Below are 26,485 nucleotides of genomic sequence, written 5' to 3'. Positions count from 1 at the left end.
CGTATATTTTTAGTTTTTATTATTTATCAAGCTGAATTAAATTTTTATTGATCTAATTCAAAATAGTGAAATTTTTTAATTTATCATAATTATTAATTTATCAAATATTAATTTATAGAAATGTTTTACACAATCAATTATTAAATGCTAATGTATAAAGAGATCCGACATTCTTGTTCCGATAAAGTTATTTATGGATTATACTAATTAATGTAGAAAAAATCTTACATGAGATTTTTATCATAATGTAACTAAAACTGCTTGATGTGGATCTATTAAACGGTATAGTATGATGTAATCAGATGTGAATTTTATAAAACATGTAAATTTGGTAGTTGTAAAATTTTCTATCTAATATTTGTTATAATTTTAAGCATAGTAAACCAATGTTAAAATGATCGAGCTTAATTTTATAAACTTCACTGTACATGTAGAACTAATTTTGAAATTATACCTAGGAGGGATCCTAATAAATTCAATGATTACAAAAACTTAGAAGGAGCAGGTCCGTCTTAAATTAATTACGGACTCTGTGCTCAACTAGTGTTTTCCCCAAAATTATAGTTGCATTTCTTTTAATTTACAGATTAGGACCCTAATATATATGGGTTTTCATAAATTAGGACTTTAACTTTTTAAAGCAAAATTTCAAAGAACTAAAATATAGAGAAGGCGCTGAGAAGGAGATAATGAAAATATAGAGAAGGCGCTGAGAAGGAGATAATGAAGCCAATTCTTTTTAATTTTTGTAATGAAGCCAATTCTTGATCAAAAAAAAAGAAGTAATGAAGCCAATTCTTATCAAGTCAAATCATAGAAATGGGATAATGAGGTCAATCCTATTTCTATGGCCGGAAATCTTTTGGACGGCATGGCCCTTCACGTCACCCTGACATTGACGCTTAAAAGTCAAAAACCTTAGTTTCTCTAAATCGCTATAGAATTGTTCAACCTTTACAGAGACATGCAGTAAATAACAACATAATAGCCATCCTGAAACAGTAATAGTTTAATTTATGTCTAATACAACGTCACAAACACTGGAGATCTGGATTTAAAGCACCTTTTTAGTTAATATAACTTCGTTAGGAACCCGTGCGATATCGCACGGGAACTCATTTTATAAAAAATAAATATTGACACATTGCATTAAAAATATTTATAAATGTATAAAAAACTATTCAACCTATTTTGGTCCTAAAATATATTCAATCATGCTTTGAGTTTTCAAAATATTTAAATATTTATTTCCAAGTTGTTTATATCAGATATTTTATAATCAATATGTATTAATTTACATTTGTATGGTTTCCGTGAACAGTAAATATGATTGTTTAAAAACATAACTCCATCATCTTTCAATTTTTATAATATACTAATATATGAAAATCTATTAAATATTTTTAAAATATGTCTTTATCAATGAGTCAAAAAAACATATTTCAATTTATTTCATCAAAAAGCAAAATACACCGAAAGAAACAGATTAATTTTATCTGAAATATAATGTAAACTCACTTAAGTGTAATTAGAGATTCAGCAAATAAACAACATGCAATAAAATTTATGCATATATAAAAATATTTATTTTTGGTTTACATTTTGGTAATATTTATCTATCAATAAATAATATTTTCTAAATAGGCTCTGACCTTTTATCTGAAACAGAATAAATTAACCAACCCAAATAAAAAACGCACCAGAACATGATATTATAAACCATAATTATTTTGTTTTTGAAAAATAAATAATTAACCATAAAATATAACTGGAAAAGCATACATTTAAATTCTTAATATATAATTTAGAAAATGTAAATTACCCAACAAACCGAATTCCCCAAGTATTTTAAAATAATTTAAGATGATTTAAAACGTAAATAAAATAGATATGAAAATGAAAAAAATCATTAAAAATGTATGCAACTTTTAGAATGAATAGACATATCTTTAGACATTTTTAATAACCTCTTTAAGAAATTGGAATAGAAAGATATACCTTTATACAAAATGATAATTACTTGTAAATCTTTACAAAAATTAATGCAACCTCTAAGATGAAAATACACAACCTTTCAATATGTTGATAACCTCTTAAGAATCAAACTCTACAATGAAAAAACACAATCTTTTAATATTTTAATAACTTCTTAGGAATCAATGCAACTTCTAAATGAAAAGACACAACTTTTTAATATTTGATAACTTCTTAATAATCAGTGCAACCTTAAAAATAAAATAAAATACAAAAGAAGAAAAAACTTTTTTCATTCTTTAAATATTTTAATAATCTGTCAAAAATTAATGCAAACTCTAAGATGAAAAAAAAAACATAAATTTTCAATATTTTGATGGTCTCTTAAAATCAAAGAACCTTATAAAATGAAAATCAAAGAATCTTTATTTTGATGGGTTCAATATTTTGGTAACCTCTTAAGAAACAGTGCAACCTCTAAAATGGAAAGAGACACAATTGTGATAACCTTCAAAAAATCAATTGAACCTCTATATATAAAAACAAGGGAAAATTTGGAGAAATAACCTGACTTAAGATTTTATTTTGAAAATTACACCATTATATAAGTTTTTTGAAAAATACACTTTCGTATATATGAATTTACTAAAATATCCATTCTAAATATTCAATATTATTATCAACATTATGTCATTATAAATTATTTAATATTAAAATAATAGTTTCAACAAAAATAAGTTTTAAAAGATAGAAATATCTATAATATCTACACAATATCTTTTTAATTTATCTAAATATTTTATTTAATTTTGAAAAAAAAGAACAAGTGAAAGTCGTCGATCTCCTCTTCTTCCTTTTGATATTTTGTTCTCTAATTTTCAAAAACTTTTTTTCTCTTTTCTTTTTCTAGCTTCATCTTTATTCTCCTTCTCGTTCGGAGGTTTGTTAATGTTTCACCCATCCCTTCAAGTGTAATTCGATTTCGTAAAAGGTGATTTGGTTTTTCTTCTTCGTGATTTCACCAGCATATGTTTATGTTTTTTTTTGGAAGAAAATTATGTTTACGTTCTCCATTAGAGACCTTATAAAGGATTTGGTTTTGTTTATTTTCTAGAGGATTTAGTGAAACCCTCTCCTACTTTAGGCTAGTCACTGAAGTAACTTGTATTTGCTAGTGTTGTGCTGTCTGAGTTTTAAGAGTGATGTGCTAATCGACATGTTAGTACGTCACGAGACAGAGACAGAATGCTGAACCAGAATGGTGATTAAGGAAGATGCAAGGGCTGATCATATATTAGGAGAGCTACAGGAAGTAACTTGTGACGCTGATACAATCCCGTGACATGTGCTGATACAACTAATAGATAACTTGTGAAACAAGGAAGTGCTATGGAAGTGTTTGTTGATCTTACGTGTGTTCTTCGATTTTAAAACCTAGTCAAGCATGGATGACTGGTTTAAGAACTTAATAGAACATGACGTATTACAGAGGCAAAGACGTTACGGCAAGGAATATGATTCTAGAAAGTAAGAGAAACCTTGCAGAGACAGTGAGATAAAGTCTTTTGGTTGGTTGCTTTGGCTCGTGTCGTGTTCAGTGAATATATAAAAAAAATCGTAGATTCAGTTCCGAAGACATCCCGAATTTCCACTTTAATCCTCCGTTCTTCAATGATGATAACCCATAACGAGATAATGTGTCAGGGGTTGTTCTCTCTGTTCTTGAACCAGTGAAGTGATGATAACTTATGTTTCAGGTTTCAAACTATTCTGAAATATTAGTTTCTAATAACAAATCTGTTTTCTTTAGCTTTTTAAAAACTCTGCACGAGAATTTATCTTAAACCTATAGAATTATAATATTATCATTATTAATTTCAAATGTATATTGTAATTACTGAAATTCTAATCTGGTTAAAAATGTCTTTTTACATTTAATAAAGTGTACTTTTCAAATAATTAAAAAGAAAATATAATTTTCAAATTTGAAACTATTATTAGAGTATTTTCCAAATTATCCCTAAAAACAAACCCATTCATCTAAACCGTAATGTCAGCATTTCTTATAGGAAAATAAAAACTAAATCTAACGGTGGAGTTTATTATTTACCTTTAATCTAATGGCTATGATTTATTTAACATTCTAAGTATGACATCATAGTTTCACTAAGCAAAAGACATTTTTTTTGAAGAATTATATATTTTCAAAAACTTAACCAATGAGCCTTTTCATTGAATCTTTTCATAATAGAAAATTGTATATTTTCAAAAGTTTAACCATTAATATTTTTATAATAGAAACTTCTTTTTTTTTTGAAACACTAATAGAAACTTCTTAAAAAGTCATTCACCTAAGCAAAAAAACATGTTTATTTATTGCAAAGTTGTATTTTTTCAGAAAAAATAATGACTGAACCTTTTCACTAATCCTTTCATGATAGAAAAGATATATACACATATATACATATATATATATATATATATATAGAAAATTAACAATTGAACTTTGTCATAATAAGTTAAAAAATTATCTAACATCCACTTAAAAACTTTTTTTTACTTGAGACCTCTTAGCATCCTAAGTTGTGACCTTTCACAAACAATTTATCTAGTAACTGTTTCTATAAAAAAAAAGTTTCTATAATTCTAGAATTTAGTATGCAACCTTTCGTGCATACACAAATAAAATCACAGAACATATTAACCAAAAGGTGCAACTATCTAGGACCGTCTAACAGCACGTGCAAGTGGTGCGGTCGAACATGGTCCAAATCAATTTTTTTTTAAAAATTAAAAATTTTTAAAAATAAATATATAAATGATGATAAAAAACTTTAGTTTTTCATACATTATACTGAATTTAGAGTTTATAATTTCAAAAATACATCAAATATATATAAATAAAGTTGTAATTTTTTTTAAATTACTCGATTGCATTGTTAAATATACTGTTAATATTTTTTGAACATGGTCTATAAATAATTCTGAGACGGCCTTGCAACTATCCATAAATTTTTCTTCTTCGTGAATATACAGCATCTTCAACAACGATTTTTTTCTTAATTATTGTTTCTGGTTTTACCACAAGAAAAAAAAATCATACGTACGTAATATCACTATCTTTGAAGAATCTATTTACGTGAATCAATATACTAAACATTCATCATGAAGAAAGTTTATATTATTGTTTTTATGCATTTGAGCTGGTATTCTTTTCAACTTTAACCAAATAAATGCTAACCCTTAGTGCCTTTTTCAAGTTTGTTCATGAATTTCCTACAAGCAGATTAACAAAATATATATGTACTTTAGTTCAAAAAAAACATGTACGTACCTCTTTAACTTTTTGTCTAAAATTTGACCCATGATAGTTTAAATAGAAATGAAATGGTATGCAGCACTTCAAAAATTAAACAGTTAGAAACGAAGACACAGATGTTGCAACTCTTCCCGTTGTTGGAACCTAAAAATTTGTAACTAATTAATTGCACATAACTTTTTTTCTTCACCATTTTATTTGATTAGTGAAAATTATGATTTGACAAAGCCATGAACAGAGGCTATTTATAGATAATCAAAAATTAGTTTGTATAGTAACAACTTTTCTGTTATAATATCCATTGTGTGGATGGACCATAACCAAGTAATTAACCAAGTACTAGACAAGTCCAACAAGTACAAGAGGAAGTGCAAGGAGGTTTACATCCGGTCTACATCGGTTCATCTACAAACCGGACCGAGATCAGAAGACTCAGTCAACCTTGGAGTTATCACCATGACCAAGTCTTCTCTATGACATGAATGTAGTCAATGTAATTAATGTATAGATTTCATTCCTTGTAAAGCACTTGTACAAACCACTATATAATGTGGTGTTGGCTAATGAGAAATACACAACTTTCTCACAAATCACTCTCCACATTCTCTTTAGTTTATAACACGTTATCAGCACGAATGTGCTCTCCACCTGAGAAGTCTCTTTCCACCGGAACTCTCTTTTCCGGCCACAAAATCCTAAATCCAGGCGCAACTTTAAACCTCCGTATCTCTCAAACCCTGTGGAGCCAGACGACGATCTACCTATCAATCTGAAGCCCAAGACGAGAAGAATCCGTTGCCGAAGACGGCTTGTCGATCCGATCTCTGACGCGTCGGCAATCGCATATACAATCGGCGCCGCCGACTCATGGTGTTTCCGGCCAGCTCCTCCACCTCTCTCTCAACCAGTTCATCCGTGGATCAGCTCTCTCTCATGGTGGTCCATTCAGATTCTTGTGGTGTAAAATGGTAAACTAATCTATCCATAAAATCTAAGAACACCATTATATCTGAAAAGAAATCTAGGATCTATATGAATCCATAATATTAATCTTGTTTCTATGATCCATTGATCCATAAGAAACTTGATTCTGAATTATGTTGAATCCATAAAAATTATAATTCTCTAAAGGTTCTAAGTATCTCAAAAACATATTAAAATATCTAAAGATCTATATGAATCTTGATTATAAAATTCTTATAAAATAAAATGTGAAATCCTAAATCCCCTTCTTGGTATGTAAGCCATTAATCAGCTCTACCTTTCTCCTATATGATCCGGCCTTAAATCCGGATTTGTCTAAAGGATTGAAACCAATAATCAAACCTTTGTTTATTCGCATCACCAGCTGTTCCAGCAGGTTGTATAAGTCGTTTATCAATACCATCAAAACCCTTAAACCTCTTGCTTGGTTTTTCAACCAGCAAAATCGAAAATCCAAAGATCAAAACCATGAATCCAGTCAAACTCAAAATAAAATTGATATTAAATCCCATTATTGCATATCTTTGACTGTCATTGCTTGCTTTGCTTTGATTTTTATAAATGCATATTTGTTTTTAATGAATGCATATCTTTGACTGAAAATAACATATAGTCTTGTTTATATTGATATGTCATAAAATAAAATCTGTCTTGAAATCATTTGATCATATAGGTTGATAATTGAACCAACCTTGAATAGATTTCATATCATACTGAATATTGATCACATAAGTTGATAGTTAATCTTGATCTTTTACCATGCTTGAAACTGATGATTAAATTATATAGTAATCTTGTTGCATACTTGATTGCATCTGTTCATCTTGAATCATCTTGAACCAACTTTGAATGCATTTGTCATATTGTTTAAAATCTGACCATGCATAATTGTCATATTGCTAAGACTGAATTTATGTTTGCATTTCATTGACAATCCTGATAATAGTTCATATAAATTAAATTGGTTCATATTGCTTGCATCTAAATGGTTCACACTGCTTGCATATAATTAGACCAAATCGGTTTTCATTTAAACTTAGCATGTTTGCTTTGATTGAAATTATAAACCTGTTTAAAACCGATCAAACATGGATTAGTAAATTGTTAGATCATTCACATATCATGAACTGATCATTTCCATGCATCTTCTTGTCATATAGTTTTATTAAGAATTAAGCATGCTTGCTTTTATTAAAATATAAACCTTCCTTGAAACCAATTGATTGAAAATATAATTGAATTTGGTTTAGACATTTGCTGAAAATTATAAATTTTCTTGTCTTGGTTTACCCGGTAAAGGGGGGAAGGAATCGGTTATTATTTTATGATCTTTGAAAACCAAATATCCTCATGAATTAAGAATCACATTTATATTGGTCCAATGCTTAGCACAGAACATCCGATTAGTTCTTGAGCCATGCATTTATCATTCGACCATTGTGATTGACTTTCATCCATATTGCTTCATCTCATTTAAAATGATGATTGATCCTTATTCAAATCCTAAAGGGCCTTAATACCCTATATATATATAATCAATCCAGATTTGAATTATAATTAAAAGGATCACTAGATGCAGTGATCAATTGATCATTGTCATACTAGAAATGCTTAAAGCAAATATATTATATGATTTGGGGGGAAGCCTTATTAAATCATAATTAAATCATATAAATTAAATCATATAAATTATGACTTTTATTGTTTGCATAAATTCTTGATGCTTGAAAGCAATGATTAAATATTCAGATGTTGAAAATCATCCTATCTAAATCTTGGTGATTGAATCAAAATCACCTTACTGAAAGTCTCAATGATCAATATCTCACTATTGAGAATCCTCTGGACCTTTGGATAAAAACTGAAATCCAGATATGATCACCATATAATGGTACTCTTACCAAAGGCCCTATATAACTTGAGGGACCTAAAGACCCAAGACTATAAGTCTGTGGATAAGTATAACTCGGCTCTATTCATGATAGTCTCAAAGTTGAAACTGTGTGGAGAGACTATCACATATGCTGACATGTTAGAGAAGAAATTCTCTACATTCCACAAGCAATGTTTTGCTTCAGCAATAATACCGAGAAAAAGGGTTCCTCCATATATGCAAATTTAATCTCTTGTTTGTTGCTTGCTAAGCAAAACAATGAGTTACTCATGAGGAATAGTGAGATGAGGCCTCCTGGATTTTAAGGCATTGCCTAAGGCATATACGGCCACAGAGCCATATGAAAGAGTCAAACCATGGCCATATGAAAGGCCATGGAAGATGGCAAGGGTGTGCGTGGATATCACCCACAGTCACAGCATTAGTCGAGGCCGAGGCCAAGGTTATCAACCTAGCCGTGGGTATAAGTCCGTGGGAACAAGTCCGAGTTTAAAAACCCAGGCCTCGACCAAACCTGCTTATCATCAGTATGGGATGAATAATCATTGGGCCAACCGATGTAAAACTCCCAAACACCTTATTGAACTCTACCAGGAGAGCATAAAGGGATAAAACCCTATGACCCATTGGGTCCATCTAGATGGTGCGAATAATTTCGACTATAAGAATGATGATCAGCTTGAATATGAGACTTCATATTGCCTTAATAAAGGCCAATTAGATTTCGACATCATTTTACTTTGTCTTTGTTCTCTATAGTGGACCAAGCCACGTTAATTTAAGAGACAAAAGATATTTTTCAAGGTCATGGCTAGTCCAACCTGATGATGCTTAAAAGCACACATCTAAAAATCTCTGATGCATTACATTCCATATAAATCAAAGTGGAATGTTCTACATATTGAAACTATGGGCAAAGGAAAGAAAGAATTCCTTATGATTTATGAAAATGCCCAAAGCCAAAGGAAAGTCCTAGAGACTATACCTACTATATCTATAGGCCTTTTTTGAGCCAAGATAAATATGATTGTGGGTTAATACCCCAAATCACTTTCCAAAGAGTTCAGAGAAGCCGTTATAAGTATGGCACGACACGCTCGGCCATCTAGGCTCTATTATGATGCATAAAATACTCCTGAACTCAACTGGACATTCCTTGAAAGAAAGGAAAAGAAGTCCGACCAAGGCTTTGCCTAAAAGGCATTATATTCACCCTGTAAGACCCATTGAATTAAGAAGAAAATATGGTTTCCAACAATGGGCAAAAAGAATAAGAGTACCTAAAATCGCCTACATGGTCGAGACTACATTCACTATTGATCTAATGATCAATATGATAATAGGCAAATAGCCAGGGCAATCATAATCATGTTTGATTAACCCACGAAAATTATCACTTAGATGGCATTACCATACTTAGCCATCTGAATTATGATACAAAGATTTAAAAAGGGCACAAAAGCTATCCCATAAGATCTCACGTTTGTGCAATATATATCTATGCACAAGGGAATTTATTATCCCAAGCACTACGAATTAGAGTATGTTCATGAGGGGGAGTGAGGACAAATCCCATGATACATGACCATACTAAAATTCGTGAAACATGGTCCACAACCATATTTCATATTGGTTGATTTTATGATATTATGACCATTACCTATAAGGTTCAAAACTCCATATGCTTGGGGACATCATGAGTTATAAAAGATTAACTTGCATCAGGCCATAGATATTATATCAGGCCACATAAGTGATAATTAACTTGCATCATTTCCACCTCAGACTAATACGGGTCATGAGTCCAGACATATATCATATTAAGATATTATGAATAAATCCACCACAAATATATGTGCCATCTAAGATCATATTATCTTAGAATCTCATAAGGAGGATTGGGAATATATGTTGGATATATATTATGAATATACTTTCTCCATAAGTTTAAAAGAAACCTTGAGCCAAAATGGGTGATTTAATCATTGGCCAAGGAACAAGGATTACATAAAATTTATGAATCCCAATATCCAACATTGAAAGGAGAGAAGTAGTAAGCTGGTAAAGAATAGTATCAACCATCATTGTCTTGGCAAAGATCCTCGGACTAGAAAAGATTTATAGACGTCCATATGCTACAATGATAGCAAAATAAAATGCCAGACACATTGACCCGAGAAAGAATGACTATGTCATCCCAGCTTAGCACCACACGGTTTTGATGTCTTAAAGACACAACCAAGTTGCTACTGAGTCTATGACACCCTAAAGCGTGGTAGACCGAATATATGTTCCAAAAGGAACCTCGGAAATTAAATAAAGGTGCAAAAAGAAACCGAGGTCATAGACTTTCCAGACAAGGCCAAAATGGCTATGCCGACAGTATCAACTATGGGGGTTCGGGACGCCGGGTCTCATGGTACTGAAGGCATTGATAATGATGAGATCTCGCGAATTATTTAAATGTCTGGAAGGAAACCATATATATATAAATGTGTCGACACAATACATTCATAGAAAAAGCGCAAATATGTAGCACATGAATAATGAATCGAGGATCATGAACCCACGCAAGAATACTCATAATAATGAATAAAGAAAGAAACGTGGGGTTTCTAAAAGTGACGGATAAAGGCGTATTGAATTGGCCATGAATATGTAAACGCCATATGATGCCCAGTGAATAAATAAATCCTGAAAGAAGGATAAATCGTGAGACAGACCAAGGGAGGTCTATATAATCCAAAGTGGTGGATAATACTACATATGTCACTACATATAATGTCTGGAAGAAATTCAAAAGATGTAGTATGTTATATATGACTCACTGGATGATAATAATATTATTGGTACCTAAAAGGTTTACCAAAATATACTGAGCTCAGAATCATAAGATGAGAAAGGAAGTTCTCATGAACAGCATTTTCCTAAAGCTGTCCATGGACTGAATTAAATTGCTACATGTAAGCAAATGAAAAGGTTCTATAAGAACAATTCAAATCAGTCCATAGAGAAATTTTAAATTCCTTGTGATATACTAACCAGCCTAAGAAAGGTTAAATGGTTATTCATTAAACCTTATAAAAGTTATAGACCATCACCACAAATTAGCCAAATTTTGGTAATACTTATGGTTGGTCAAAATTCTCAGCATGAACCAACCAAGCTGTGGTATGAATGAATAAGCTATCATAAAGATAAGCTATAAGATCAAAGTTCATCTTTGAACAAAAATGTGTAGGACCACATTATGTGTCCATATGCGACCAAACGGGTCTGACCATATTATAAGATTTGGTCCATGATAAAGCTGTAGATCATGGATGTCATTAGACATAAATTTGAGGATCAATTAGATCAATTCTATGTCATGACCGTGTCCGGCCTAGATCAGTCCAAACGTCTATATATATATATATATATGTGTGTGTGTACGAATTGCTGGCACACTAAGATTGCCATTGTCTCAGATCAATCATTGATCATCTATGGACATATGTAAATAAAGATCATGATCTAACCGACATGGCCTATGTATAAAGTTGTCTATGGCAAATAATATTATACTCATAAAGCTAAGGCATTTCCATAAGTCCTAAAGAGCTAAGTAGCTCATACTTGATATAATGATGATCCATATTATATAAAGGATCTAAAGTACTAGCCAACCAATATTATGGAAAGGCATATAAGAGTGATTTGGTCAAGGACCATAATCAAACGACCAGAGTATAAAATAGTACATTTTATCTAAAGTACTAAAGTGGTCGATATCAAAGTGGTACATTTTCTAAAGTATCATCAGGATTCTAAGAGACATGATATGTCTGAACAATACAAGATTGTTCAAGTAAGAATCCATGAACATCTATTCAGCAAGTGATGTTCAAATCAGGGGGAGTAGTATGTGTTGTACTCTTTTTCCTTAACTATGGTTTTATCCCAATGAGTTTTCCTAGTAAGGTTTTAATGAGGCAACATTAAGCATATTATGAACTCATATGGTTATGGCATCCAAGGGGGAGTGTTATAATATCCATTGTGTGGATGGACCATAACCAAGTACTTAACCAAGTACTAGACAAGTCCAACAAGTACAAGAGAAAGTGCAAGGAGGTTTACATCCGGTCTACATCGGTTCATCTACAAACCGGACCGAGATCAGAAGACTCAGTCAACCTTGGAGTTATCACCATGACCAAGTCTTCTCTATGACATGAATGTAGTCAATGTAATTAATGTATAGATTTCATTCCTTGTAAAGCACTTGTACAAACCACTATATAATGTGGTGTTGGCTAATGAGAAATACACAACTTTCTCACAAATCACTCTCCACATTCTCTTTAGTTTATAACATTTTCAACTTAAAAATGGTTATTTTTAAAAATGAATAGTCACAACTTTTCATGGCTTCTCAATTTAAAGGTAGTTATTTTTAAAAATAAATTGTCACAATAATTATATTAATAGTCATAATTTTCAATATAAATAGTCGTATCTTTTCAATATGAATGGTCACAAATTTTCAATATATGAATGATTACATTTTTACAATATAAAGACACAACTTTTAAAGTAAGAATTACTTATTGTAAAGACACATATTTAAATTTAAAATTTTGAATATAAATACAAAACCTTTCAACTTAAATAGAATTGACATCCTTTCGAATTAATTAGGATTCCTATTATTAATATAATATGTTCGCTAAATATAATTGTCGTTAAAATTTAAACCACTTTTAATTCGATATTGTCATGCAGTCACTGAGATCGTAACGCAGTAACATATGCTACTTTTAGCTGCTGAATCGTACATTTGTGGACAGTACTGTCACAGTGTTTTGTTTTGTTCGATAAAGAAGTCAAATAAGACTTTTCTTATTCTTGTACATTATTGTTTCGAGAGCTATCCACGGAGACACTCTTTCAACTTTTATCTTACAACAATACATACTTTGAATATTGAGTTGTTTACGAAAACAACAGGCACTTTTGAGTTATCATTTTCATCAAAAGGAATTTCCAAAGAGAAGGGCACTTTGAGCATCTGAAAACTCAAACGTATTCCTCAACTCTATTTTGTTTGGTTTGGTGAAATATTTCAATATTATGGTTCTTATTCTAGTTACAGATGTATTATTCGAAAAGATATTCCCAGCCACATCTTTTATTTTATTCTTTTAAATATAGTCATTTTTTGATTATCTCTTTCATTTATCTTAAACTTTTCCTCTCGTCAACTCCTTTTTAATATCTCCAATCCTGAAAACTCTAGAATTTTTTTATTTTATTTGGTCGAAGACATCTTCGCCTTTTGGGAGTTGGTCTGATGAAAAGTACAGTAGTCTTAGTATATTATCTTTTATTTCTGGTTTTTCTCGTTGTAATCGTGCGATATTACAAATTCTCCATCGCTTCTTGTTTTCAGATGCTTGTGCAGTTGAAGAATGGGATACAACTTTCCTTGAGTGTTTGTTTTCCTGTGACAGGTTACAGCCGATTTATGGCGAGTAATATGTGCTAAATGCTATCTATGTTTAATATTCTTGGGATTTTGGGTTTTAAGATTGTTATATCGATTGGGGAAATAATTTTCTTCTGCAACAGGACAAAACTCACACCAGATAATTGTTATATAACCTTCTGAAATACTTGGTTGGGATGGAACCATATATGCTTAGAAAGTACATCATTGTCGGCGGAGGAGGCGCGTCGAAGACCAGGCAGTGGAGTATGTTCGTGATGTGTCCATAGTAGCATGTTCGTAGATGTGTCCAGGTAGGTGTGGTCATAGTAGTGCGTACATAGAAAAGTATCCATAATAGTGTGTTAAAGTGTGTCAATTAAAATGTATCTACATGAGTACATCCACATGAGTGTATCTATTTTCTTTTTTGAAATCGCTGCAGCTTACTCTACACAGGCTGTTGTTTGGCTAGTTTCTTCCGGTTGTTGTTTGGTTTGTTAGTACAGTGGTAATTGTTTGTGCTCTTGTATGTAGAAAATGTTTTGATTTCACTGATCGATGACAACATGCCAAAACGGTTCTTCACATCTGATAAATATCCATAAAGATGCGCAAACCTTGCAAGACTACATTATCTTGGTAACGTTAAAAATACAAAAGTTTATAATACTTAATGAACCAATGAAGAGAATAAAAAGACAATAAGTTAGATGAAAAGTGGCTTGATAGAGGAAATCACAAGGTAAAATTTGGACATAGACATAGAGGTTGAGTACATGGTTAGTTATAAAAGAAATAATGTCCATGTGGATGGGATGAGACAGTCTAATAGTACTAAATCATATAAATATAATTATATATCTATTTTATTAATTCTTCATCATGACCAGTTGATAAAAGTTGTGTCTACTTTTTAAAATTTATAACTCCCTTTTAATACACTTTATTTAATTTTCTATAACTGTCCATGATTACTAATCGAACATGTAACTGTCCTTATACCTTCGAACATGTAACTGTTTTTACACTAGCCAACTGTCATTTAAATATTATCGCACCCAACTTCTTTCATATACTTTTTTTTTGTAAATTAACTTCTATCATATACTGATATCTATATATAATAGCAAAGCCAAAATGACATAATCACTTTTTTATAGGAAAATAAAATCTGAATCTAATGGTTGAGTTTATCAATAATTTGTAATCCAACGGACAAGATGATTCCTCATCTATAAGATCCTACGTCATCAACCTATTTCAATAAAAGACGCAACGGTTCTCTACTTCCGCCTCTTTGCAAAGGACATCTCATGTGCTTTCTTTGGGTTTCAACCAACACGTCTTAGCAATTGCACCTTTTTGGAGTCGACTCTTCAATCAATCTACAGATGGAAGTTTTAGATTTCTTATTTTACATATTCTGTCATCGTACCTCAGTTTTCGAGATGTGTGAATTTTCCTCTTATAGAGTTCACCGTCATCATCGTTTTTCTTTGGTACATGCATTTGTAACTGTAATTTTCCTCTCACATAGTAGAGAGGCTCTGGCTGTACGTTTAATCAAAACCTGATTTTATGATTTTACAAAACACTAAATTACAAATAGAAACATAATCTCTTACTAATATAACGTACTTTGTATTAATGTAGATTATGTTCTTTGAGTTCAGAGTGATTAAAATTTTTATTTAATTGTGTTGTTCTTTGTCCCTCAAAAAGAAACACTATAAAGACAGTTGAAGAAAGAGGTACAGAAGGTTTGGTCTTCTGCTATTTTTTTTTTGGAAAATTGCAAGCTTTCTTTCAGAGCAGTTTCATTCATGAACATCTGATGCAGTTGGTCGTCATTCTCGAAAAGCAGTAAACTAGTACATATAATAACAGTTGACGATTAGCATATTTACATAACAAACGCTAATTAATCATATATCATATTTAAAATTATGATCGGACCTCAACTTTCAAACCATATATCTTATTTAAGTTTCAAATATTGTTTTATTCAAATCAAAATATACAACTGTATATGAATTTTGATAATATATAAAAGGTTCATTATAAATATGTTTTTATATATTTTTATAATTATTAAATTAAAGAATTATGATTTAAAAAAATATAACATGCGGATAACCGCAAAATTAAGTAGAGCGAATACAAAATTATTTGCTTGCGGGTTGTATGGGTGAGATTTTTTGACCAAAACAAATTGAAATCCGCGGGTTGGCGGATCAGCGGCCGGATTCGACCCGCAACCCATTCATAACCGACTATATACCGGATCAATTTTTAAACTGCCATTATTTAATAAAATATATTTTGATTAATATTTACACACAAATATGACTTCAAAAAAACATATGAATATAATCACAAAAAAATATAAATTTAAAACTAAATTTAAAACAAAAAAATATATCCGCCCTTTAAGGGCGGGTCAAAATCTAGTATATATTTAAAATCTGAACATTATCATTATTATCATTAGCTGCATATTATCGTTGAACAAAAGGAGTACCAAATTCTCTGCTGTCAAGATTGAAAGGCATCATGCAAATATTTAAAGGTCGTGTGGACATAGAATGGATCACCAGAAGAAAACATCGAATGATGTCCACATGGTTTTTTTTTTCTTTTTTGCGCATACACAAAGGTCTAATATCATGTGTAGTTGTCCATGTAGTCACAAACCTGTGATCCATAATATATCCTTTGAATGTGCATTGAGAATTTTAAAATAAATTATCAAATAAATAAGTTTTTTCGTCATTGACAGTATCGGCCAGTACCGGTGAACTCGTCGAAAACATGCCCCACCGTGGATTTAGGATCCGTGTAAAGGGTGGCGTGCTCCACCATGGACTTGAGATCCGCAGCTTGATGAATGTACGGTGGCGTGTTCCAACACGGGATTGAGATCCATGATTCGGAGAATGTCTAGCATAACTGTCTCTAGAGTCTAGCCTCTTTAAGTCCAAGATGATGATTATGGTCATTACCCCGAGTGAGTCAAAGCGCCAGAGTTTCTCATTGGAAAAAATGTCAAGAATTAGGAAAGCTAGTGATGTTTTAACACTACGTATGTAACTGCAAACTCGTAGTTTCAAATTGATCATACAATAATGTAAATCTCGTAGTTGTAAAATCATAGCTGCTAAAGCTCTGCTACGATTTTGTGACTAGTTAGTTTAGTTTAAAACAAACAAGTACAAATTAGTTTATTGGCTATTTCTGCATGTATCTGAACCACGTAATTGAGGTATAATGTCCTTTGAGGTTTAGGCTAAAGTTTTACCACACTATCTTAGCACTTGTGGTCGCGATTCAGTTAAAATTAATATAATTATCTTGTAACAATTTTGCAAATCTTAAATTTGTTATAGTTGCAATGTAAAAGCAAATAGTATCGCTGTTTATAATTATATAATTTTAATTGTTATATAAATATAAATTATTAGTAAATAATAGAAGACATCCAAATGGGTATATTTTATATAAAATGGAACAATTGATATAGTTTGAATATATGTACATCTTCACAAAACATATGTTACCCAAATGTAATACATTCATGGGTTGAAAATTTTTCAGTTAGATTGTTCTACAGTAATGAGTTTATACTCTCTCATGTTCTACAGTAAATATTTTCAATTCATATATTAATTTATATATGTATTCTTTAGATGTAGTAATTTTTAAAAGCAATGAAATGATATTTTAGGTTTAGCGTATTGTTAACCACTATTTTAATTTGTAATCATTTGTTTTAAGGTAGTTACACTTTAGTAGCATAATTTGGCTAAATAAATTTAAATAAAAATTAGAATGGCTTACTTCTGATTGGTCAATTCACAGAGTGAAAGATTGGCTTTTGTCGTTCATCAAGTATCGTTGATATAAAAAAAAAATTGATATTAGTAAATCTAACCGCCACGATTTAGTTAGATTTTATTTTTCTTTATTTTCTCCTTTGTCAATTTCACACAGAGAGAACCATTTTTTATTCTCTTCTTTTTTTTCTGTGTTATCTCCTTAAAATACTGTACAAATTTAAAATATTTTCTACAAAATTTATATTACTACTTATTTTTCTATTTAAAATTAGTTCCTTAAAAGTAATTTATAAATACAAAAAATTATTCAGAATATAATTATTTTGAGCTTTAGAATTATATATATATATATATATCTAATTTTAGATGATTTAAAATAATTATAATTTTTTAAAATATTTTAAAATTTTGGAGCTGTAATATTAATAAACACATCAATTTAAAAAAATAGTTATTTAAAAAGGAAGGTATAAGAGAGATTCAAAATCACAAATATATAAATAATTTTTTAAAAAAATATAAGAGATGTTTTTTTTTCTAAAAAGTATAAACATATGTCATCTGTTTTACTTAATTTAAAAAATGGCCAACAAAATTAGAAAATAAATCTAGTTTACATAATAAAACATGTATAAAAAATTATAATAGTTAAAGATAAAATTACTAAAAGTAAAATAAAAGGGGGAAAATTTCATATATACACTTTGTTAAGTACCATTTTTCATATATACACTTAGAATGAATACATTTTTAAAAATACCTAAATCATTAATAGATAAAAGACAAAAATAGCCCTATCAAAATTCTAACTTAATTGCACACTTTCTCTCTCGGCATGCGATGAAATTGACGATGGTGATGGTGATAGCGATGAGATCCAGTGAAGACGGCGACGAGATCGACGGCGACGAGATCGAGACGACGGCGACGAGATCGAGCCAGGGCAATTAGATCGATTGTATCCTCTCTCATGAAGCAAACTGAGCGACTACGGCGACGATCGACATAACCAATGACTCGTCGATAGTTGGACTGGCGATGCAGATTCCATATTCAGGAGTTGTTGTTGGGAAGAGCAGAATCAAGAGCACTCCTGGAACTGGTGAGGCTCTCTTGAGGGGTCAGATCAAGAATCTGTTGCAGAAGGTTGAAGAAGAAGAAGCACATCTTATTAAAAAGATATCAGTTGAATCTCGTCCCTTCATCCATCTCGCTACTTCTCCCATGGGACTCCTCGCTCCGACTCCGGCCAACACCCCCACAAGTTATCGATGGAGTACAGATTGTGATCACATCTCCCGTTGTTTCAGGACAGCTCAGAGCAGCAGCAGCATCATCTCAGGTAAGCCTAGATTTTTTGTGTGTATAGATTTCAATAGTATCGAGATGATTGTGATCAAAAGGCTAAGTAGAAGATGTTTTTCTTTTTGGCATTCCAGGTGGAGGAGAGGGAAATGTTTGTGGAGAAAGACGATAGCTTGGACAAGAGTCTTTTAAGGAAACCTGATGGAACATATATATGGAGTGTTGTAGATGCTGAAGATGCTCATAGAAGTTTTGATGAAGGGGTTAATTAAAGGTTTCAGGAAGCAAAGGATCAGATGGAGAAACGCGTTTCTTCTCGGTTCTATAGTGACCACCATTGTTGTTTTAAGATTTCCTGCTCTTACAACAACTCCTGTCATAGAACAACTGAACGCTTCTGATGGGTTCAGTAGAGGAAAACTTGCAGACCAAGAAACTGATACTAGTCTTCGGAGGAAAAGACGAAAAAGGAAGAAAAGAAAGATAAAAGACGAGCTTATTCTCCCTGATCCTCCACCAGTACCACGACATGTTCTTTCTTCCTCAGAGGTTATTAAAGTGATATATAATAATCATTAGCGGTTTTCAAAGTTTATCTCTTTGTTTTTTATTTCTCTTATCTCAAGTCACTTCCACTGGAACTAAGCTGAGACATGCTCTTTCCTTGTCACCACAGGAAGCTTTAGCTTTTGCAAAACTAGAGATTCAGCAAGCCCCTGAAGTCGTCAATGACACGGAACTGTTTGCTCCAGTGTTTCGCAACCTCTCTGTTTTCAAAAGGTACAGTTTCTAAAGGAACCGAGTACTTTCAAAAGGTACAGTTTCTACGGTCCGCTTCCACACAACGTAGCTCGTAAAATGACTTACGTGCAACACATGAAGTCAAACAAATACTGTCTATGTCCAATGGGTTACGAAGTGAACAGTCCACGTATCGTTGAGGCAATATACTACGAGTGCGTACCCGTTATCATCGCTGATAACTTCGTCTTGCCGTTCAGCGAGTTGCTTGACTGGTCTGCGTTCTCAGTGGTTGTGCTGGAGAAGGAGATTCCACGGCTTAAAGAGATAATATTGGAGATCCCGATGAGGAGATATGCGAAAATGCTGTTGAACGTGAAGATGGTTCAGAGACATTTAACACAAAAGATTCGGCAGTTGTGGACAAAGCCTCACATGTCTCAACTTTTCATATAGTTGTGTTTTGTTATGGGACTGTTTACATGGTTCCTAGTTCTGATTCTTGTGCCATTTTCACATTTGGTGTTATTTTTCAATAACTAAAGTGTAATTGGAATATTTTTGGACGAAGCCAAGCCGATACATACAATATACGATAAGCGAAGGGAAAGACCCCCATTTATTTTCGCTCCTCTTATTTTTTTTTTCTCGAACCGAGAGATCCATAAAATCGGGACGTTTAACGAATCGGGTTAGAGGCCCAGGAATCTTAATAAAATAATTTATAAGTTTTATGTACACAATTTATAAGGGTTTATGTAATATTTATAAAATTCATAAATTTTTTTATAAAGTTTATAAACCATTTATAACTGCTTATTAATCATTTACTATAAAGAGTATAAATATTTTATTAAAAGTATGTAAACAATTTGTTTCTTCATGCCTTTATAAAGTCCCTAAATCATTCATAAGAATCTATAACCATTTAAAAATATAAGAATTTGTAACATAATTTATAAGGGTTTATAAGAATATGTAAATAATCAACAAGAGTTAATAAGAGTTCATAAATCTTTTGTAAAGTTTATAAAAAACAGTTTATAAAGTTTATAAAAAACAGTTTATAAAGTTTGTAAATCATTTATAAATGTTTATAAATTATTTGTAGGAGTATATAAACCATTTATAAAGGCTTATAAAGAAGTTTATAAAATCTATAATAATTGTTTTATAAAGGTTTATAAAATTACTGATAAGAGTTTATAAAATCAGTTGTAAGATTTTATAATCTTTATATATAAGCCTTTATAAAATAATATTTTTCAGTTGTAAGGGTTTATAAATAAATTTATAAGGGCTTATAAATATATCTGTAAGAGTTTAGAAATCCTCATAAAATCATTTATAAGAGTATATAAAATCATTAATTATAGTTTTATAAGGGGTTAAAAAAGATATATAATGATTTATAAAACCACTTAAAGAGATTTACAAAATCATTTTCTAACCAAAAGCATCATGAATATATGTGTAATTACAAAATTCATAAATCATCTTGGGTTTATGACGAGTTTAAAGTTTAAAAAAATATTTTTTAAAGTTTTACAAATCAATATAAAGTGTATAAATCTGTTTTGACATTTACGAGTGCATACATAGACTTCTCAAGAGCATCTAAAAGAACATAAAAACTGCAGTCACAAAAAAAATTCTAGTTCATGAAATCCTTTAGAAAGAATAATTCACATACTTTTGGATTATATGGTACACATTATCAAAGATTTATTTTGATTGTCCACATAGCTTCGATTGTGTTTCCTCAATGCACTTCTAATGTTCTTCGACTCGTATTCACCAAATTAACCAACTCTCTACCAATTTTGTTTCTTATTAAAGAATATCATTCTCTTATAGTTTTTTTATAAGGCCTTATAAAAAGGTATAATTGAGCATTGAGATGATTGAGCATTGAGAGATACTTGGGGTCTCTGTTGATGTTGTGAGTTGCTATCATTTTGTCTGTCAGATACCTAGGCCATTGTCACAGTTGGATTAGTAGAAAGTTCTTGCTACGCCAAGACGCAAGTTGCAACAGGCGAATACTGTGGGTTGAGATGGTCAAGAGAACCAGATGAGGTGGAAGTAGTTATGAGTGGAATCTCGAAGCTACTGGTCTCTCAGTTCATTAACCTTCAGTCTGGTTCTCAGAATAAAACTATTAATGTATGTTTATAAAGGTTTATAAAACCAATCATATAGATATATGAAAACGTTTTGTATATAAATCATTTATAAAAGTTTATAAAACCATTTATGAACCATCTATAAATTGTATAGGAGCTTATAAAACCTCATATCAACCAAGTTTATAAAACACATATAAATATTTATATAACTATAGTTCTGAAAGAGTTGTTTGGAGGGGTATGAGCAAGAGATTCTCCATTCTTTACAATGGAAAATAGCTGAAGAACAGCAAAAACTCTAGCAGTAGCAGCGGTCTATCATCCAATGACTCCAGCAGGCCTGCTACTTCCAAGGCTTCAAGCCGGGACAATTTTTGCTGTCTCTCAAGAGAAGACGTGATCCGCTTCCTTATAATGGTTTATAAAACAATTAATAAGACTTTATAAGAGTTTATAAAATTAATCTATAAAGCTTTCTAAATAAATTATTAACGTATACTTCATTTATAAGAGTTTATAAATTCAGTCTATAAGGTTTTACAAGGATTATAAATAATTTATAAATGTTTATAAATCATTTTTAAAGATTTAGAAATCATTTATAAACCCTTATATATCAATAGTATATATATATATATATATATATATATATATATATATATATATTCCTATAAATGATTTATAAACCTTTATAAAATCATTTTTAAAGTACAACTCGACAGTTTATAAGTCTTTATAAAAAGTTTTAAAACAAGAGTTGACGACTTATAAGTCTTTATAAACAGTTTTAAAACAAGAGTTGACGATTTATAAGTCTTTATAAAAAAAGTTTTTAAACAAGAGTTGATCGCACATATCTATAAGAACATATAAATGTGTGTAACTTGAGAATTCTTGTGAGGGATTCTAGAAAGAATGAGTATAAGCAACTCAAAAATAATTTATGAAAGTTTTAAACTGATTTATAAGAGTTTATAAATTGTTTTTATGAATTTTTTGTCAACTGAATGATAAGTGTTTATGAAGTAATTTATAAAGATTTATAAACTGATTTATAATGGCTTATAAACTGATTTATAATGGCTTATAAGCTGATTTTCACAGCTATAGCCCTGCAAAATATTCAAACTCCATACTTAGACATTCAATTTTTGTTTACTTTTGGTGGAAAAGCAAAAGCACGGTATCTATCAGTTGAACACCAAGCACGTGCACTTCTATTACTTCCTGCTAGCATTAAATAAATGAATACATGTCAGAAAAGAGCACAAAATATCAAACTGAAGTCATGCCGCAATTAGCACAAGATACCAATCTAATTCCAACCAAGTCTCCTGCAACCACAATGTAAACATCCACTTGTCTTGTCAATGCAGCTGAAATTTCTATTGTCCTGAATAGTCTCAGAAACTTGGTACTTGGTCCTACCTTGTAAGAAGAGCAAGACATCTTGCACCCAAGGCTATTAATTACTTCTACAAGGCTATTTAATACTATTTACAAGAACTTATAAGCTATTTATAAGAGTTTATACATTTATTTAAAAGTGTTTACAAATTAATTTACTAGGTTATATACATATTTATACGAGTTTATACTCTGTTGGTACACGTACTTGCCTTTCTGGACTTGAGATCGAATATCTTCCTGTAAATTTTTCTGTCAAGTCTACACGAGTGAACTTAGAGATTTAAAAATATAATAGATTTCCAATGCGTACTCGGAATAATGATGATCTGATGCAGATCCCATAACGAGCTTCTTAATTTTGCTTTCATAGATGAGTTCTAATATCCCTTGCTTCACATCGTTCATCTCTATACACGATATGTAAATATCGTCCTCGTTCACCTGCGATCGGACAACAAGAATCAGGAGGAACACAACAATTTCAAAGCAAGAAGAGAAATACTTCACTAATATATATGAAGAAGGCAACAGAACAAAACAACACCCCTTCTTGTTGACAGATGTCAAAATAATCATGTAATGTCTCGTAAATGATGGCCTCCAGTTCTTCAAGCTTACGTGCTGAAAACATCACCAAGAAATACATTACATATGAAGCATCAAAAATTGCTACATGGGGACCATATAAATCAATCGGTAATGAAAATTACCAGCATGAGAAGCAGTTTTTGGCTGATAAACATGGAAGATGCAGACTTTCTTGGCACCAAGGTTCCTCAAAGCCCAAACCAGAGTCGATCTGCTCTCTTTGACATCATTCTTCACAGCAATATGAACATCATTTCCCATGGCCATGAGTTCCGCCATTGTTGTCCTTTGCCTTTGTCTTTGTGTTCTGTCTTCGTTTTCCCTGTAAAGTGAAAAGGAAAAAACAGAAAAAACAAAGAAGCATCTGACAGAAAGAGTCCAAGGATGGTTAGTGGTAACCCTCAGCATTCTTTTTGTTGAATGTTTCAGTTTTCCTACGATGGACACAGTAAACTCAACGGGTGGTAGCTAAACCACAAGTCAATGCATAACAACTACTGAAACAATAATAAATACATTACATATGAAGCATCAAAACAAGCTAGAAAAGATCAGGAAGTGTATAATTCACCTGATGAGATGTAGCATAGTTCGTTACATAAGGTTAACATTTGATTGAACAAGAGTAAATAAACACCTGAGTGTTTGTGTAATGCAAACCGGTAACCAAAAAGGGGAAAAGTGGACCATAAAGACCGTTGGGGATTTCAGTCAAATTCTGGAACCATAAAGCCCCACCCTGCAATGCAAATGCAAGCAATGAAAACAAAACGGCATCATAAGATCTGACCAAATGGGCGACAGAATTAGTATTAGTCCTAGTAATAATAAAAAAATAATTACCGTATCAAAGCCAGGATGATGATCAAGTGACATTCTTCTAATGCTAGTTATCCACAAGAAAAAACATGAGATCTGCAAGAAACAAGAGAAGGAGGAGTAAGTAAGCAAGCCTATTAATAACTTTAGTTTCCACTCAAAGAAGAAGTGTATTTCACCTAGATGGAGAAATAAGCAGGAATCCAAAGGAAGGAAGGGTAGCCAAGAGCTTTTCTTTGATTCCGAAAGAGCATAAACTGTTCAACAACACTTCTTCCTGAACCCTTTGGAGGCCAAAAAGGCGGTACTAGAAATAAACTATCAAACTTTTAGCAACTTATCAAAAAGAGAAAGAGAGGAGAGGACTCACACTTCGGTAAGAATTGTGAAATGGTTTTTGTCTGCTTGCGCTGCAAAATCAAGACAGGAAGCAGAGCCGTTCTGACAGCCACTGTGGACGAAGCAATCACGACCCACCTGGCAAATTCATATGAGTGAAATTAACTCAAGACACAAAAACTGAACTATTCAACTAAGAAAGAAACAAAACAGCAAGTGCTCTGATGAAAGCTGCTGTGTCTGTCTTTTTACCAGGGCAATCCAGTGAGGTCATGGTATGAATCCAGCAACGAGATCACATGTCTGGTCAACAAATCATGGCGGCTACCCCACCATCAGCTGTTAAAGTAGTCCAGTTGTCTGGCCATGTTACACATTCCGTGGTTCCAATCGTTAGAATCGGTTCTGCAACGCCCATATTGTATCCAACAACTTGTTATTATAGAGTCATCATAATATTAAAAAAAAAAAGGAAAACCATGACATGGAAGAGCGAAAAAAATTGGCTAACCGATTGTGAAAGTTTGTCCCTCAACCATTTGCCCAGGCTCATCATTTCCTGCAAAATGGGATTAGGAAATGAGCCACAAAAACGAAATGCTTGGCACTTACATATCCAAGTATTGTTTTTGATCATTGTTACAGAGAACAAAACTTAAGCGTTCTACTAAGGAAGATATATAACTTACGGTAATGATAAATCAAGGGTTCAGAGTGGAACACTGGTCCAACACCATGCCCGACAAAGCGCTCCACCACGTTGTAGCCGTACTTTTCAGCATGGTCGCTATTTGAAACGTTAAACCACCGAGATTGTTTCAGCATGCTACTAGCTTTACTATATTCATTCCATCGAGAATGGTTTTGGTTACTACCTTATTCTCTTGCCGATTTTCTTGAAGCTTGCTCCATCTTTACAAACGACTATTCCTTTCTCCAAGCATTCCTCCGTAACCTTCCAGAACAATAAACCAACAACAATTAGCACACTAAACAGAATCCATTTATTATTAACAATGCAGAGACAACACAATGAGAACAAAAGAAAAAAAAGAAAACTAACCTTTACAAGTTGTTTAAAACCTTCACTTACTTCTCCACAGAAGAAAGTTCTTGATGTATCTCCATGGTAACTCTGTTGCAGTTTCAAAATCCACAAATTTTAATATGATTCGATGTCTCAAGCTTTAGTGACTTAAAACAGCGTGTAAGTAAAACTGTCTACAGAGAAGTGAAAGAAGCCAAAAAGACTTACATCCAAGCAAACCGTGACATCGATGTTTATTATATCTCCACTCTACAATAAGATACAACAGTGAGTGGTAAACATATAAAATCCATTAAAAAGCACAATCCAAACCTGTAGCTGGCGAGAATCTGGTATCCCATGACACATACACTCGTTAACTGAAGTACAAACACTTTTATGGAATCCACCATGCCGTTGACTTCGTCGTCCCGGATCGATCAGCGGTGGAGTCACTGGCAACATCCTTCTTCTGCTTCTCCGGTGGTCTCAATTCGATAACTTCAACCGGTTCTGAAAACAAATCGTAAACCGGATTTACTCTGACCCCCAAAAAAATTCCCGATCCGAATCTACCAAATCTCCGCCTCTTCCGTTGCAGTTCCCAAGGCAGAGAACAGAGAGAGAGAGAGAAGTCGAGAAAAAGA

The 26,485-nt window shown here is 32.0% G+C and overlaps 2 protein-coding genes and 1 long non-coding RNA gene across 7 annotated transcripts; 2 read left to right on the top strand and 1 right to left on the bottom strand.

Moving 5' to 3' along the window:
• Window positions 1-13,066: 13,066 nt before the first annotated feature.
• LOC108816519 (uncharacterized) lies at window positions 13,067-14,168 on the top strand. Of its 2 annotated transcripts, none has more exons than XR_008936466.1 (3): window positions 13,067-13,238; window positions 13,606-13,687; window positions 13,785-14,168. It is a non-coding gene; the product is annotated as an uncharacterized LOC108816519 (long non-coding RNA). The 2 variants fall into 2 exon arrangements; XR_001943873.2 differs by lacking the exon at window positions 13,067-13,238 and adding an exon at window positions 13,358-13,513.
• Window positions 14,169-18,287: 4,119 nt separating this feature from the next.
• Window positions 18,288-20,138, top strand: LOC108837075 (uncharacterized). Of its 2 annotated transcripts, none has more exons than XM_056990717.1 (3): window positions 18,288-18,822; window positions 18,920-19,334; window positions 19,462-20,138. In XM_056990717.1, the coding sequence occupies exons 1-2, from the start codon at window positions 18,519-18,521 to the stop codon at window positions 18,955-18,957; spliced, it is 342 nt and encodes a 113-aa protein (XP_056846697.1). In that variant the 5' UTR covers window positions 18,288-18,518; the 3' UTR covers window positions 18,958-19,334; window positions 19,462-20,138. The 2 variants fall into 2 exon arrangements, with proteins under 2 accessions (XP_056846697.1, XP_056846696.1); XM_056990716.1 differs by having other exon boundaries at window positions 18,289-18,822.
• A 3,999-nt stretch (window positions 20,139-24,137) lies between these two features.
• Window positions 24,138-26,485, bottom strand: LOC108836724 (methionine aminopeptidase 1B, chloroplastic). Of its 3 annotated transcripts, none has more exons than XM_056990349.1 (11): window positions 26,172-26,485; window positions 26,067-26,108; window positions 25,875-25,946; window positions 25,687-25,766; window positions 25,501-25,598; window positions 25,323-25,370; window positions 25,064-25,216; window positions 24,843-24,949; window positions 24,652-24,790; window positions 24,497-24,568; window positions 24,138-24,392 (listed from the first exon to the last, which is right to left on the bottom strand). In XM_056990349.1, exons 1-7 carry the CDS (start codon window positions 26,301-26,303, stop codon window positions 25,119-25,121), a joined length of 570 nt encoding a protein of 189 aa, XP_056846329.1. In that variant the 5' UTR covers window positions 26,304-26,485; the 3' UTR covers window positions 24,138-24,392; window positions 24,497-24,568; window positions 24,652-24,790; window positions 24,843-24,949; window positions 25,064-25,118. The 3 variants fall into 3 exon arrangements, with proteins under 3 accessions (XP_056846329.1, XP_018465339.2, XP_056846330.1); XM_018609837.2 differs by having other exon boundaries at window positions 24,652-24,779; XM_056990350.1 differs by having other exon boundaries at window positions 24,652-24,729.

Source organism: Raphanus sativus, chromosome 7 (genome assembly GCF_000801105.2).
Source record: "Raphanus sativus cultivar WK10039 chromosome 7, ASM80110v3, whole genome shotgun sequence".
In the NCBI taxonomy this organism is placed as follows: Eukaryota; Viridiplantae; Streptophyta; class Magnoliopsida; order Brassicales; family Brassicaceae; genus Raphanus; species Raphanus sativus.
Note: the sequence above shows the minus strand (reverse complement) of the source record. Positions and strands in the feature narration are given on the sequence as shown.